At 38.2% G+C, this 15,894-nt stretch overlaps 1 protein-coding gene across 5 annotated transcripts; it reads right to left on the reverse strand.

Moving 5' to 3' along the window:
- Positions 1-410: 410 nt before the first annotated feature.
- On the reverse strand, positions 411-11,959 carry LOC131233087 (probable plastid-lipid-associated protein 11, chloroplastic). 5 transcript variants are annotated; one of them, XR_009165083.1, is made up of 6 exons: positions 11,437-11,959; positions 11,271-11,336; positions 3,490-3,592; positions 998-1,214; positions 831-901; positions 411-684 (listed from the first exon to the last, which is right to left on the reverse strand). XR_009165083.1 is itself a non-coding variant. In XM_058229690.1 (4 exons), exons 1-3 carry the CDS (start codon positions 11,928-11,930, stop codon positions 3,493-3,495), a joined length of 660 nt encoding a protein of 219 aa, XP_058085673.1. In that variant the 5' UTR covers positions 11,931-11,959; the 3' UTR covers positions 411-632; positions 3,490-3,492. The 5 variants fall into 5 exon arrangements, 2 of the variants coding, with proteins under 2 accessions (XP_058085673.1, XP_058085672.1); XR_009165084.1 differs by lacking the exon at positions 998-1,214 and adding an exon at positions 2,128-2,249; XR_009165082.1 differs by lacking the exon at positions 998-1,214.
- Positions 11,960-15,894: the final 3,935 nt, after the last annotated feature.

Below are 15,894 nucleotides of genomic sequence, written 5' to 3' on the forward strand. Positions count from 1 at the left end.
GAAACTTCCAGATGGAATGTTGGGTCCACCTATACATGCCGTCAACCCAGTCATCAGGTGCACCCCACCAGGATGAAAAGACACACGGAAACACAAGCCATTCCAAAATTTATGTGGGCTGCAAGAAGTGAATATATAGGTTTTCGGCCTCATTGTACATTGCTCCCAGTGATGTGCCCCGCTTGAGTTTTTGATGTGGGATGATTCTGTGGAGGCTCACCAGATGCACGGTTTGGATCCTACCCATACATCATGGGTGGGTCCTAAGCTCAAACACATGGTAATTGAACAGGTGACATTCCCCATAGATAATTATGTATGCATGAATATAAGAAATAATTGAGTACTTGATTAAAACTTGAGAAAATAAAAAATAAAAAACATCATCATCATGTTCTACCATGAGGTCGTGGTGGAGAAGGCAATTGATAATTGCTTGTGACAAAATGCAGCCCCAAAACAACACCTTAAAAATATATCTAATTTACAATGTTTTATACAAATTTTCTATAAAGAATTTAAGATACATTTACAGAATGGTCATTCTTGAAGCTCCAAGGGAAAGAACATAGACAGAGGAAGCCGTGAATTTCATAACAGTTCCAAGGAATATAGGATTGAGGCCATAGCAACTGGACATGTTGAATGATGCAACCATGAGATAGTGGATTTGACCCTGTTTATCTACCAAAGAAAATAGAAATCTCAAAACAACCAAACTTACATCATAAATCTTTTCCTTAGAAAAAAAAAAATTTTAAAGAATCAGGACTTCATAAACTTTTTCCAATTGATTTCCAAGAGAACTATCAAAATTAGTATGCTCTTACGTTTATAGCATTTACATCAACAAAGCCAAATGCTAGAGGGTTAACTGTTGCTCCTTTATTCACATCTTGCTCTGAAAAATGAGTTAGATCAGAACCAAACACAATGAAAAACACAACTATAACAGTGCTTGCTTGAGCCCAAGGCCCACAAAAATTTGAGTACTAACTTGTGATTATCTTTATTATGAAAGCCCAGGCCTGGACCCTTTTTCCTGTGCCCATCTTAAAATCAAACCCAAAATTTTCAACTGAAAATTGTCCAATCTTTATTTTATTTTACCCTAAATATACTTAGTCATTTCCACATCAAGTGTGCTGGATCGAGATGGGTCAATTGCCCATCAACGGCATACAAATAGTGACAAGATAATCCTGAACATCCATCTGATACATACAATCGTGTCAGACCATGGCCAAAAGCTCAAAAACCAATCAAACAATCCTACTACTGTGCTTCACAACTATTAAAAGCATAATTGGTTGATTGCCTGCATTCAATGAACAAAAGGTCCAATGATCAGATGTTGGGATCATTCGATAGGCATGTTCTTTATACATGGCTCATCGCCAGAAGGGCCACCAAGGGAATGCCCAGATTGAGTGTTCAGGCAGCAACGTGGCCTGTGGTCATGAACAGTTGTCTCAGTCAGGCACGCCTGACAGGGCCATTAGTATATGACTGTAACATGAATGAATAGATAAGTAATCTGTAACATGCATAGTAAATAGATAATCTATAATATCCATTATTTCTTTACTCATGCATGCCGCAGTAAATATAAATAACCCAGTAAATACATAATAGCCATTAAAGCTGTCCGCCATATTCAATGGACTCGCCTGACATTTCATGTGCTAGACACCGATTATTTGCAAACTCCCCTTTGTGGATAGGTGAAATGTGAGGCCTGACATTGTTGCCATTTAAATCATGTTGGTAACATGTATTTATCTATTCCCTGCTATTTTGAGCAGCAAACAACTCAAGCATTACTTTCATGTCTATTGGTGCTTTGTGCTTAGAGATTTGCCAGCAACTATTCCTCCATGACCCTAATAAGTTGGTTGCACACCCTCTGGGGCATGCATGTAATAGTTGGGCTGGGGGTCAATACCAGGTGGGATCATGTTCACATATGAGAGGTTTCAACATGAGTCTTTGTCATGGCCAGTTTGGGAGCCCTGATTAAAGAGTAAGTTTGATGTCTGATCAGGCAGCCAATTGTAAAACATCTACAAATCTACCATTTTAGCCCCCCCAAATTATGAGGAGAAAGGCTTAGATGATGATGATCACCTTAAAACAGTCAAAATAACAAAACCCTGGACGTTTCAAAATTGGTGTTTGTACTTTCTTCCGCCACATGGAATGCTTGTATCATCTAGGACACCATCTCCACACCAAACCCAACCGCAAACCTAAAATAATTTACCTTACAGTTATATCATCACTTTCAAAATATAAATAAGCATCTTAGTAATCTATAAGTTTTAAGCTTTTAGTTCACTATAAAGAAAATTTAAGAGTGAAAAACTTAGAAAATTGTATTTCAAATTTTGAATATTTTAATATCTAACATTTATTCGCTCAAAGAATAGAATTAGTCATGCCCACAAACCCCCTCCTTTTAAGATGTTGCCATGTCTAAGAATCCTAACATGCACTTATACCTATGTAAATCAGGTCTAACATCTTTAGCAATCGCATGTTCATTGTTGTTCTGCTCCACTTTTCTGGAAAGAAATTTCTCAGCCTTGGGAAAATTAAATAGTTTTAACTAAAAGAAGAAATAGTGGTGCCTGGTTGTCCACAAATTTAACAAACTTAAATCCAAATCCCACTATTACTTGAGATGCCAAAGAAGCTGAAACTACTAAGGAGCTATGGCGGATGGGGATTTTGTAAGAAACAAGCAGTAGGAGAATGCGATCCAGAAGACCTATTTGAGCAATGTAAAAGTCATACTTTCAAGGTTGACACAGTTCACTCATACATGGTTCCTAGTTCTCTGCATTACCAATAAAAGGTACGAGAGACACCTTAAACTAGCTAATTAGTTCATGAATTAGTTTGCAGAGTTTGTTTGTGTGTGGTGTTAAATCAATTTATTTTGCTTTGTAGTTGATAATCAGTTTAGACAAGCTTAATCACTAAAGGATTTACCAGTCGTAAATCATCTAAGTAACTAAAAGAGAAAGTGTTGAAGGCTCTAAAAGAGCAAGGGGAAGGGTAAAAAAAAGACTTAAATTATCTACGTTAAAAGTGGTAACAAAGGAAATTATCTAAGTTAGAAGTGGTAACAAAGGAAGTGGGTGCAATAGCAGGTGCTGCAACAAAAGGCAGCAAATGTGCTATTTTACCATCCAAATCATCCAGGTGTCATGGCATTCTGGAGCAGCAAACTATGTAGAAATTATAGCTATTACCGTGACTTACAATAATTAGTGTCTGGTGAGCATAAACATTACATAGGACTAATGTTAAAAACTGAATGATCGTTAATCAATTGGACACTTCCCACATCAATTGCTATGAGTATATTGTTGGCTCTGGTCACTAGCATGGTGAACACCAAAACATGAATTGAATCTGAAAAAAAAAAAAACACCATAAATGAATGAATGAGTGAAAGAGAAAAGAGAACATAACCGAGCTTACGTATCATTCTGTCCAACTATATGGAGCACGGTCAACAACTAAATAATCTCCGCGGATATCCTTTACAACTCGAATATCATCATCAAGGTACATGGATTCAAACCTACAAAAATGAGATACATGTCAATGACTTCAATTGAGAGTTGGAAGTACAAACATTTTGTACACAACAAAAACAAAGAAAGAAGAATCTATTACTGAAAAGCAAAAACTCACTAAAACCAGTTCTATAAGTAGATTAAGAGCCACAAAGGAAAGAGGGTAAATTGCATGTTTAAGACATAGGGGTCATTTGGATTGTCGGTATCTAAATGACATGGATATTTTAATTACCAGGTATTGTAATTGCTGGCAATCGTGATTTCTCTGTTCGGATACAATCTCTAGTAAGGCATAGTTTTTTTTTCTACAAATTGTAATGTTTGTGTTTGGTTGGTTCATACAGTAGAAATCAGAAGTGTTGTTCATTACACACGCGCGCGCACAAAGTCACACACACACACACACACGTCACACACAAAAATAATAATACTAATTATTATTATTATTATTATTATTATTATTATTATTAAAAATAAAAAATAAAAAAATTAATAATAATAATAATAATAACTGTGAGAGAGAGAGAGAAGCATCCAAATTGAAAAAATAAGTGTAGCCCACCATTTCATGAGATAAAACTTGAATTTTAACTATAAATTGTAAATTGTGTGATTGAAATTATAAGCAGACTGGATGTTTCCAAAATGTGCTAAATTTGCAGACGTGTGGTACATGAATATAAATGAACAGACAGAAGATCATGATCAATGGCATCAAGACGGATGGCAGATTGACATACATGAATTACTGGTTGCCACCAATGGCCCCCACCCCACATATATATCAGATGGTTCACAAAAAATATGAAATTATTATAATTAGGTAGCTCACATGTGTATATTTGTTGATCCATTGGTGTCTATTGCTTGATCGCACATGATTAGGTGGCCCACATGGGATTGGGTGGATGATTCTGATCGGGAGGGCCCCACCTGTTACTGGTATTAATTTGATCACCAGTATATCTTATGTTCCACACATTTAACATGGACCACTGTATGACTTCTATTAACCATTCATTTTTTATGTACACTATCACCCATCTCATGATTTCATCCATCTAATCTTTAGATTTTTTATCTAAATACTTGTGATTGCTTGATGGGATCATCAGATCTATAGTTTGGATCCATGCACCATGGACTTGATCCACATGGCATCTTTAGGCCCCCAGCTCAGACAAGTGGGACCCATTGTTCAAGATCCAGAACGACAGACATTGACACCATGGTGGATGGACCAAGCCATAAAAGTTCCAAGCTGGGACAATCCTAACCCTTTGATTAGTGGTCTAAAATTGTTGGTCAAGCAAAAAGGTACAACTGCCCACGTTCAATGAAAAAACCAAAAATTGGCTGGATGGATATTCACTCCATCCAAACTGATCCCGCCCCCATCGAACAAACAGTCTGGATCACCTAAATGTAGGCCCCACTTGCACAAACTCGAGGCCCTAAGATAATGGGCATACTCAAGGTGCAATTGACACCTTTTGGTAAATGAGTAATTTAATACCCTGGCTGAAAATGACGCTTGATACATGGGCACTTAGAATTGGTACAAGTGGCAAATTTAAGTCAAATTAAACAGACTAAATTGTGGAATAGCAAATGTCCAAAAAACAGATTGGTTGAATAGAAAATGTTAAATCAAATTAAACCAAGTAAATTGTGGATCCTATTGTCACTAACTTACAGTCTGAAAATCAGATTGGTTCCAACATCTGATTCGAGGACACTTTTTTATTTATTTTGAAATATGACCATTAGATAACTATCCAAGAAATGTCCAGCAATTTAATAGTTAGATAACCAAGTAAGAGTAATTTTTGGTTAATGATACAGCTAAACTGGTACAAAATAATTTGGACAGTTTAGTCTGAACAACCTGAATGCCATGTATGTAATTCTAATTTCTTCCTGCCTATGTATCGTCCATCACACCCTGCCAGAATATCAAACTATTTCTCCTTTCGGTACTGGGGATGGAGGCCGGTTGCTTTACACGTCCTAGTAGAACAAGTTATTGATGCAGGACAATTAACCACTAGCTCTAAAAGCTCGAACTGTTAGAGTATGGCGAATTAATCCCTTTATCTCATAGCCCAGGCCCTACATCGCATGGGTTAGGACATCCGCCGAACCCCCTTCGTGGGCCCCAAATCACATGGGCCGCCCATCTTAAGCGTGTCCCCGCATCCCACGTGCTACCCCACTCGATCCCGGTATGAAATACGTATTAATCACCCCTGGTGAGGAGTCTCAAACATGAGACCTCCCCCGTGGGCCCCAAATCACATGGGTCACCCACCCTAAGTGTGCCCCTGCATCCCACAGGCGACCCCACTCGAGCCCAGTGTGAAAATGCTCCTGCATTAATCACCCCCGGTGAGGAGTCTCGAACACAAGACCTCCCACTCTAATACCAATTTAATGCAGGACAATTAACCACTTGCTCTAAAAGGTTGAACTGTTAGAATATGGCGAATTAATCCATTTATCTCATAGCCCAGGCCCCACATCGCATGGGTTAGGACATCGGCCAAACCCCCTTCGTGGGCTCCAAATCACATGGGCCGCCCACCCTAAGTTTGCCCCTGCATCTCACAGGCGACCCCACTCGAGCCCAGTGTGAAAATGCCCCTGCATTAGTTATTCTACAAGGACAATGCATGGGATCCACTTGCAGGATCACCCCACCATGAGATGACGCCCAAAAAAATCAGGCCAATCCAACCATCATATGGGCCACCACAAGAATTTGGAAGTCTTGAGATGGTTGTCAATTGTTTTCTATAATGTGGCCCACCTAAAGATTTTGTACATCTGATTTTTCAGACATCCCATCATCATCGCAGGCATGTAATGCATGGGTTGGATGGCCTGCCAACAACAGAGTGGACCTCACCCAAGAAAACAATGAATAGTCATCCAAAAACCTCCAAATACACAAAATGGTCCACGTAATAGTTGGATTAGCCTGATTTGGGCATCCAACTTGCATGATAGGGTTCACATAATGCACAAGTTGGCTGCCATGCTCACAACCCAGTGGGCGCCACGCCAAGCACTGTAGAATAAGCATAATATAAGGACTTGTACAGGAATTGACTTCATTACAAACAAGAAAATAGGAAGCAGGAGAGGATAGCACTGGGAGATGACAAGAATCGTGGTGGGTATTAGAGTGAAAATCCATCTTTTTTAAAATCTACATTGCTGCCTTTTAGATATTGCAATGACTAATGGGTATTTAAATGCCCTCTTATTTCGATTCCCCCTCATCCCCCAAACAACGGGATCCATAGGATAGCAGGTACAATTCCCAAGCATTCAAATGTCCGCAATCCAAATGACCCCTTAGGGCTTGTTTGTATAGTGCCAAAAGAAAAGAAAATTGTAATGAGTATCCAATGATGATTTCTCATGAGCAATGTTGAAACATGGAGTACCATGGATCACATTTTTAGAGATCTTATTTGTATAGCCAATGGAGACCTCATAACTATGAGACAAAAATCAGCTTGTATCATGTGCATGAGAATGACTATGGAAAAGGGTACCGATTGCTATGTGGAATCCACTATTTACTTTGCCTACTCAATCATGGTGAAACATCCCATCATCGAAGAAGTCATCCATTTTCTTTTCATTTCCTTGTCCTTAACATTATCAAATACATGAAATGCCAAAATTGGCTTCACAGATATATGACCCCTGAATATCACCCATGAAACATATGAATGCCATACAAAGAATTTCTTTCTGTATAAACAAAGCACTTTGACATCTTGATTTTTACTTGTATGACGAGGCATTGCATGGATGTGTTCCTTTTTCTCTTTTTCTTTTTTTAACAAGTAATATGTAACTTTATTAAGGAAAGTGAAAAGGAAGATATACAAATCCGTCAAGGCAATGGATGGTAGTCCGCTATACAAAGAGAGGATCGATGGAATCCTTCCTCCGCAAGAGCATCAACGATACGATTGGCCTCTCTTGGGAGCCCTTTCAAGGGCATCAAGATCTATGACCTCTCATGGATAGATGTCTTCTTTCCTATTCAGCAAAATGAGCGTGCGCCTAAATTCCTTTGCATTAAATAGAATTATTAGCATCTCGACTGTCCTCGTGAGAAGTATGAGTCTAGAATTTCAACTAGATACCTCACTTTTTCCCCCCATCCCTCTACCCCTGCTTCATGTTCTGCAGACCAAGGAATTATTGCTTTGTGTCAAAGCCCTGTCCTCTTATTCTTCTTCTTAAGACAAGGCCATTGATGTCAATTTTTTCTTCTTTAATCTTTGCCTACTATCAATGATTCATTGATTCCCATGAAGAAGTTAGCTTAATATTAGTTTGTGTGAGTTAAGTCCATTCACCTCTCCACTCCAAAAACAAACTGTATATTGATCGTCAACAATTTCTCAGCTGGAAGAGCTATGTGCAATCTATGCAATTCTAAGACCTTATATATGGTGTACATCCCTTATTGGGGATAGCTTGGGTCAACAATTTGCGAGGGTGCTTTCACCCTTAGCAAATTTGAGTTCACACGATTACATCTAAGATGCAGCCAGGAGATTGCATCTAAATTTGTGTAGCATGTGTATGATTTTATTTAAATATCTGCTACATTGCACAAACCATTTTAAGGTATACAGGCAGTATCATGCAATGCAGAGGTGATGACTTTTAAGGATATAGGAAGGTGCAATCCATTTCGATGTTTTAAAACCTGGATCAGACCTTTTTCTTCTTCTTTTCTTTGAAAGGCTACCTGTACCAGACCTCAACCCACTTTTTTCTACAGTTTTGTCCAGAAACCAGTCCAACCAATGGAGTTAAATGGCCCAACCCAAGATGTCTGCATGGTATAAAGAATATAGTGAGAGATGTCTCACAACACAAACACTTATGTTGGAGTGATCAGGATCCTTAAGCAAGGGTTCATAGGATCAGCTCCCATCCACCACCTTTACAGTTTCATGAAGATTAGAAAAACTATTGACCACTTTGCATACCTGGTGCAACTAGATGAAACTGGTGACCTGGATGGTCCGAATGGTTTCTTTCCAATAACAGATCTCTAAATAACCTGACCCGTAAGTGTGGCCAATTCCGATCAAGAACTGGTCATGTGCTGTCCAGTCCAGTGCAGTCTAGGTTTTGAGCATTGATCCATATAGCTTCCAGTCCAGTTTTTCTAACCAATAGAAACCAAGATGCAATGAGGTGAATTGTCTATTAATCTATGAGAAGGTACAAGAGACAGATATTTCATCTCATCTACGAACCAGGAATATCTAGGAAAAAGCAAACATAGAGGATATAAATTTTGATCAGCAAGCTTTCCATCTAACTCGTGGCAAATTTTACACTTAACTGGAGTTTGCTGGCTATTTCACTTGCATACAATAATTCTAAAGTAGGAAAAAGCGTCCCATTTGATCTTTTTACTTGTTAGCAGAAAGATAAGATTATCTTCCTATGATGAACTATTCATGTCTTTTGATAAAAAGGCAGGATGGACTATGAAGCTTTAGTAAAAATGCCAAATTCCACAATCCTCAGTTTTCTAAGCTTTTTTTTCCTACACTGCATTGCTCCAAGTAATATGCCATATGGTATGCTCAGTTGTTCCATAGAGTGTTACCCATCAATTCCAATTATTTCTAGGACTATTTTGAGCAAGAATGAGAAAAATTGCTTTCCATTATATTCTACAACAGAATCAACGGGCCCCAAACATACATACATGATACATGTATGTCTCAAGTTTTGGAGATTGATTAAACAGGCAATGTTGTCATGAAGATTAAGATACATGAGTGGATTAGATGCCAGATATATTTTCCAGATAGGTCCTTAGGAACATCTAAGGCATGTGATCTGTAAATAAACAAAGGATACAAATATGGGAAAGAGAGCAATTAAATTATAACAGAGAGATATATAAAGAACTATACAAATACAACCACCAAATTCAGAAAATAAACCTAGAGTAAGCATCTGAAAAGCATCAGGAGATGTCTTTACTGTTACAGGAGAATGCTCATGAGGAACTTAAATCAGCTGAAAGGCTCAAGGGTGTGTGGGACTATTAGATACTGATGGTGGGGAAAGATCTGGACCTCAGGGGAAATGTCCAGCAGCTGCAGTTGCCACTATGAGTTCAAAGCAAAGTAATTAAAGAAAATAAAAATAAGCGAAAAAGGTTGTCTAAAACTTGATTGAGGCTTTCAGATTACAAATTTACAAAGAAGGTCAGTAAGCAAATTTTGATTATTGTGACCTGTTTCTTGTTGGTTAAGGCATGTAAAGAAGAAGAAGACGAAAAATATGCTACCTCAGGAGAAAATCAATGAGGGAAAAAAAAAAAAGTCCACAGGGAAAATCTGAGTATTTGTAGCCAAGATTAGCTGGCATTGGGAGGAATTCCAAAATCTGCTGAGGAATTGGTCCCATGGAGATGGAGAAACTAATGAATGCACCATCTTGCCATGATAGAAAACTCCCAGTCACAACTGCTCTCAGTTCAAAAGTTCAATTCAAGCGGCAAACTGTAAGTAAGGACATGGAGAGGTTTAAACATGAATATCTGGTAATGTGGAGGGAAAATTCCAGTAAAACGACAAGCTGAAAGAATAAAAGGCACAGAGAAAACCATACAACATCGTAGAACTGAGAATAATAAAATGGTATCTTAGAGAAATAATGTGACTTCCTGTCTACTGATTCTTGCTGTTTGTTTACACAGATGAGGAATCCTCATTTCGAATGCCCCATATTTAAGCACCAACCACATCATGTGCCACACGATAAGGACATTCATTAGGTGGTCCCGACAGTGAACATTCCTTAGCCCAGAAACACAGCTGGTCCATTTACAGAGTGAGCCTCGAATGTATGAACAAATGAAAGTAAGAAAAAATAACCAGTAGTCTACATTTCGCCTGATGAATGGAGTAACCTGATCTTAGCAATAGGTCATATTTAACCAACAGCAACCACCCTAGATGTGTCCCGGATCCAGAATACATGTGTCACTTTGGCAATTTTCATGCATTTGTGTTTGACACCGGAATATGGGAGCATCTGAATTAGCATTCCTATTATGCAGATAGGCTACATTGATCAATCTCACATATTTGTTCATGGATATTTGAAGGAAAAAAAAACTATTAACTGTTGCACATAAATTCCAACAGGCGAAAAGAACAGATTACACTGTCAGTTTCAAATGGATCGTGAAATTCTGATTTTTCTTGATATTGAGAAAAAGCATCAATTGGCAGGTGATTACTGATAACATATATTCCGGTTACATTATCAAGAATGTTGAAGGCTGAAAGATTTAGTCTGCACATGCAAAGGCAAACCGAATTGCAAAATTCTGTTTAATCAACAGGGAGAAAAAAAAAAAAAAAAACTAACGTTATTGCCTAGCATTTATAATCACTAATATCCCTCAAATTACAGTTACGCTTTTTCTTTTCTTTTTTTTTCAAACCCAACTTGAAAGTAACGTAACTGCAGTTTGGAGAATAGGCCTTCGATGTGAATCGTAAGCAACGCAATTGCAATTTGTCTGAACATCAAAATTCAATTCGATTGAGCATACAAATGCACTCAAGACACTGAAACTTCATAGAGAGAGAAGGAAAAAAAATCTCTTACCACCCTTGTCCAAAAGGCGGCAAAGGAAATTCCCAATCTTTCCCTCTTAAAACTGCACTTGTAAATCTGCCAAAAAAAAAAAATATTCACCATAAAAACAAATCAAAACCGGAAAAAAAAAAAAAAAAAAAAAAAGGAATTCAATAATCAATTGCAAGGCTCATACTTGAAATTCACTCTCTGTGGTGGAGCGACTTCGATGGTAGACCGCACAAAGAAGACGCCGGATGGCGGGAATGTAATTACGTTGTTAAGGGTACCCCTTTCAACATCAATGACCTGCAACACGTCGCCGGTCTGGGTTCCAAAGAGATGGGCATTCTTGATGATGAAGAGCTGCTCCTTTTCAGTCGTCCAGAGCATCCGCCACGTGGCGGAGAGTGACGAAGCATCCGTCGTGATCGCGTCCTTGCCGATGACGGCCAGAGCGTCGATGGCTTGGATGATTTTGGATCGTTTGGATGAATCGCTCTGGGTTTTGATGCCTCTTTCCTGGTCTGAAATGAGAGAGAGAAGATCGTCTTTGGCGAGGAGAGATTGGCTGGCGGGGTTTCTGAAAAAGGCTAGGGTTTTGCGATGGCGGGATTTTATAGAAGGGTTTGGTTTTTGGAATTCGAAAGAGGCGGGAAGAGGACGGAAGGGTGGTGTGGTTATGGCCATGGTTGGGCGTGGAAGTTTGGAAATGGATAACAGTCTAACAGGTATGGTTGTCAATGGGCCGGGCTCGGGCCTAAAAATCAAAAGTTGAATAAGCTGACCCGAAGGCCCGGACCGGAAACAGTTCAAAATCCGGGCTGAGACCTACCCCAGGCCCGGATAATTGACAGGCCTACTAACAGAGGAATTAATGGGAGTAGTTGATTGGTGCGTGGTCCACATCTTTTGCATGGTATGCATGACTATGCAATTCTGGCAAGTGGGGCCTTGGTCACGTAATCCAGACCGTTGGTCTGTTTTTCCGTAGCGTGGATGAACCGTGATCGAATAGAGAGAATTTAAAATTTTGCGAATAGAGAGAAATCTGCTCGGTTTGGCTGTTGAGCCAATACTAGCCAGCTAGCTGGTGTCAAAGCTATGTGTGCCCCACCATGATTTATGTGTTTCATCCACACCGCCCATTCATTTTTCGAGCTTATTTTCGGCATGAGCCAAAAAACTGAGTCGTATTCGAAGATTCAAAGTACCACACCACAGGAAACAGCGGATTAAACTCTTACCATTCAAAACTTGTCGAGGCCACGGAAGTGTTAGACCAAGCTGATGTTTGAGTTTTCCCTTCATCCAATCCAGATATGTGTGACCTTGTGAGCAGGTTGGATGACAAATAAAAGTCACCGTGGGCTCTAGGAAGTTTTAATGGTGGGTGTTCAAACACTAGTGCTTCCTATGGCGTGGTCCACCTTATATTTTTTTTATCTGCCTCATTCTTTGGATCATATTCTAATATCAGCTCAAAAAATGAATGGACCGAGGGGGATAACGCAGATATATTATGGTGGGCCATGAAGCTTTTCCAGCACCAACTAGTATTAAGGCAGGCAGTGTCCGTGTCACCACCGAATCCAAGCCCAAAAGCTACAAAGTGTGAGCCGGCGCGAGTGGAAGCAGATTGGCTGATGCACCGCACACCACCGACCTGGTCGGTGTGCTGAGGTCACCAAGTTCGGTTCCGTCATCGGGTATATATTTTATATCTAAATGGGCCATCGATTTAGCCAGCTAGTGAGCTCGTTATAAGACTTGAGTCAAAAATAAGACAAATTAAAAGATCAAATGGACCACATTGCAAAAAGTAGCAGGGGATTGAATGGCTACCATTGAAACCATTTTGGGCTCGCATATGTTTTGCATGAATATTATTGTAGGAAAAATTAAACTAATCACTTAGACAGTACAAATAACAGTTATCTACAAGTGATATACCTCGAGCTAAAATAGATCTCGAGTTGAAATGACCAAAGTCCAAGTAAAAGGGCCATAAATACAGGACATGCAATTCCTTTAGAATGCAGAGATGAGCCATCAAGTTGAGTTGTAAGAGGCCAGAGACAACATAGCTTGGTGGGAGAGGACTCACCTCCACTAGGAATGTCTATAATGTAGGAGTAAGGGACTCACGAGGGGAATGACCTTGAGCCACCCATTGTTAGAAAAATAAGTGTTTCTTATATATAACGGAAGATATAAGAAAACGATAACGAAACGATCAGATTTATCGGGTTCAAGGCTTGACTTGAATAGTCAATTCTCAAGACAGGTTTGCTGCCCTTTTTCTGGAATTTCCAACAAGTGTAGACGAATAAATTTTGCAATTTGTCTTCAGGATACAATGAACTCTCAATCCGATTTTCAACACAAAAATTTGCACATTTAAGTGTTAAACAGATCTCTAGTTTTGACACCGATATGCCTTAAAACATTCAGAAAAAATTCAGCAAGAGATTGGATCGAGAGTAATTATACAGAAGATGATATAATTTTAAGGATAAGAGTATCTACTTTTAGATTATAGTATACAGGATTTATATCAATTGAAAGGTTGTGGATTTCTTCCTGAAGAGGTGCTAAAGAGCCTCTTCAAGAAATTCATACCCATTCACAGCAAATAATTGTCTTTCCATGAAAGGACATGACTCTTTGTCCTATGTCAGTTATTTCTGTATCCATTCAGACAGGAGCAGTTATCCAACAGGAAAAAATGTATTCACGTAAGCGACACGTGGCATAGGAGCCACATGTACAATTATATCACAATTACTCTCAATCATAAAAAAGATAATAAAATATCAGGGTAGACTCCAGTTCAATACCAGTTGAACCATGGTTCAAACCCAAGTAGCCCTACAACCCATGCCATGCGCGCGCGTGCACGGACAATGCTTTGCACCGTCCTCGAGGAGATTTGAACCTTGGTTGCATAAGCAAAAACCCCTTCTCTTACCAACTAGTTATACACACTATTTATAGAAATTTTAAATAATTAATATAGTTATTTACTTTTTAAAAATAACTTTTATTTTTGAAATTTATTTTTATTCTAAAAAACACAACATTCCCTCACAATTTCAAAAATAAAATCAGATTTTAGAATAAATGACATATCAGTATAAATAGGTGTATAAGTAAAGGTATCTTTTGGATTTGAACATTTACTTTAGTGTATACGTATCAAAGTTATGCGAAGTACTTAGTGACCCATTAGTCTTGAACTAAGGACCTTATATGACTCATCGGACACATAACACACATCTATTCATATATAACTGGAGATCTAAAAGTTCGTACATTTATGGCCTTGTGCGTATCCTTATTTTATGAGTATTCTATAGACGATCTCAATCTCTTCAAAAGCAGCCGCACTTCTCTACTCATATAGGTAGATCTATCAAAAATGATTTTGCTTAATCTAAGTAAAGTTTGCTTATAGAACTATTAAGAGTTAGTACTCGGTCTCTTATGAAATGTATAAACCAAATACTAGACTTTTAGGAATGAGACTCGAATTTTCTTTTTCTAGTGTATGTTTCAGTCACATACTTGACTTGTTTGTCCCTTTGAACCTAGCCTATATTTCAAAACATAGGTAGGATTGCCATCAAGAGTGAAAGTTACATCTTTATGGATCTTAGTTTCATTCCTTTAGTGGTTCTTCTTATCTGATCTCTTGATAAACCTTTTGTTAAGGGATCTGCTAAGTTCAGAATAGATTTAACATATTCTACTGTGATTACTCCATCTATGAGCAATCCTTTAACAAAGTTATGCCTTAGACCTACATTTCTAAACTTATCACTATAAGTCTTACTTATAGCACGACAAAGAGTAGCATGACTATCATAAAAGATATATATGGCAGGAGTATGTTTTGGCCAATATGAGATTTCCAACAGTAGGTATCTTAGTCATTCACATTCTTTACAAGCAGCACTAAGTGTGATAAACTCACTTTCCATTGTAGAGTGAGATATGTACATTTGTTTCTTAGATGCCCATGATATTGCTCTTCCTCTAAGAGTGAATATTCAGCCACTAGTAAATTTAGATTATATGTTATTTGCATTCCAGCTTACATCGTTGTACCCTTCAAGTACAGCGAGACATGATTTATAATGCAGTCTATAGTTTATGGTTCCTTTTAGATATTTTAAAATTATCGAAATCGCATTCCAGCGTACTTGTCCCGTATTACTAGTATACTTACTTAGCATTCCTACTATGAATGTTATATCGGGTCTAGAGCAATTCATTGCATACATTAAACTCCCAATAGCACTCGCATATTCTTGTTGTGCTTTACATCTACCAGTATTTTTAGCCAATTTAATACTTTGATTAAATGGGGTTGAAACCAGTTTATCATCATAATGATTAAACTTCTTTAAAGGTTATTCCATCATTAAGATTATAAATCTTAATACCTAATATTACATCGGCTTTACCCATATCATTCATATCGAAGTTGGTACTTATAAACTTTTTAGTTTATTTCACACAGTCCTCATTTAGTCCAAATATTATCATATCATTTACGTATAGGCAGATAATGATTTGATCTTTAATATATATGTACTTATCTGCTTGGTTTACTTTAAAACCATTAGATCGTACTACTTGATCAAACTTC

This window comes from Magnolia sinica, chromosome 18 (genome assembly GCF_029962835.1).
Source record: "Magnolia sinica isolate HGM2019 chromosome 18, MsV1, whole genome shotgun sequence".
NCBI classification, from domain to species: Eukaryota; Viridiplantae; Streptophyta; class Magnoliopsida; order Magnoliales; family Magnoliaceae; genus Magnolia; species Magnolia sinica.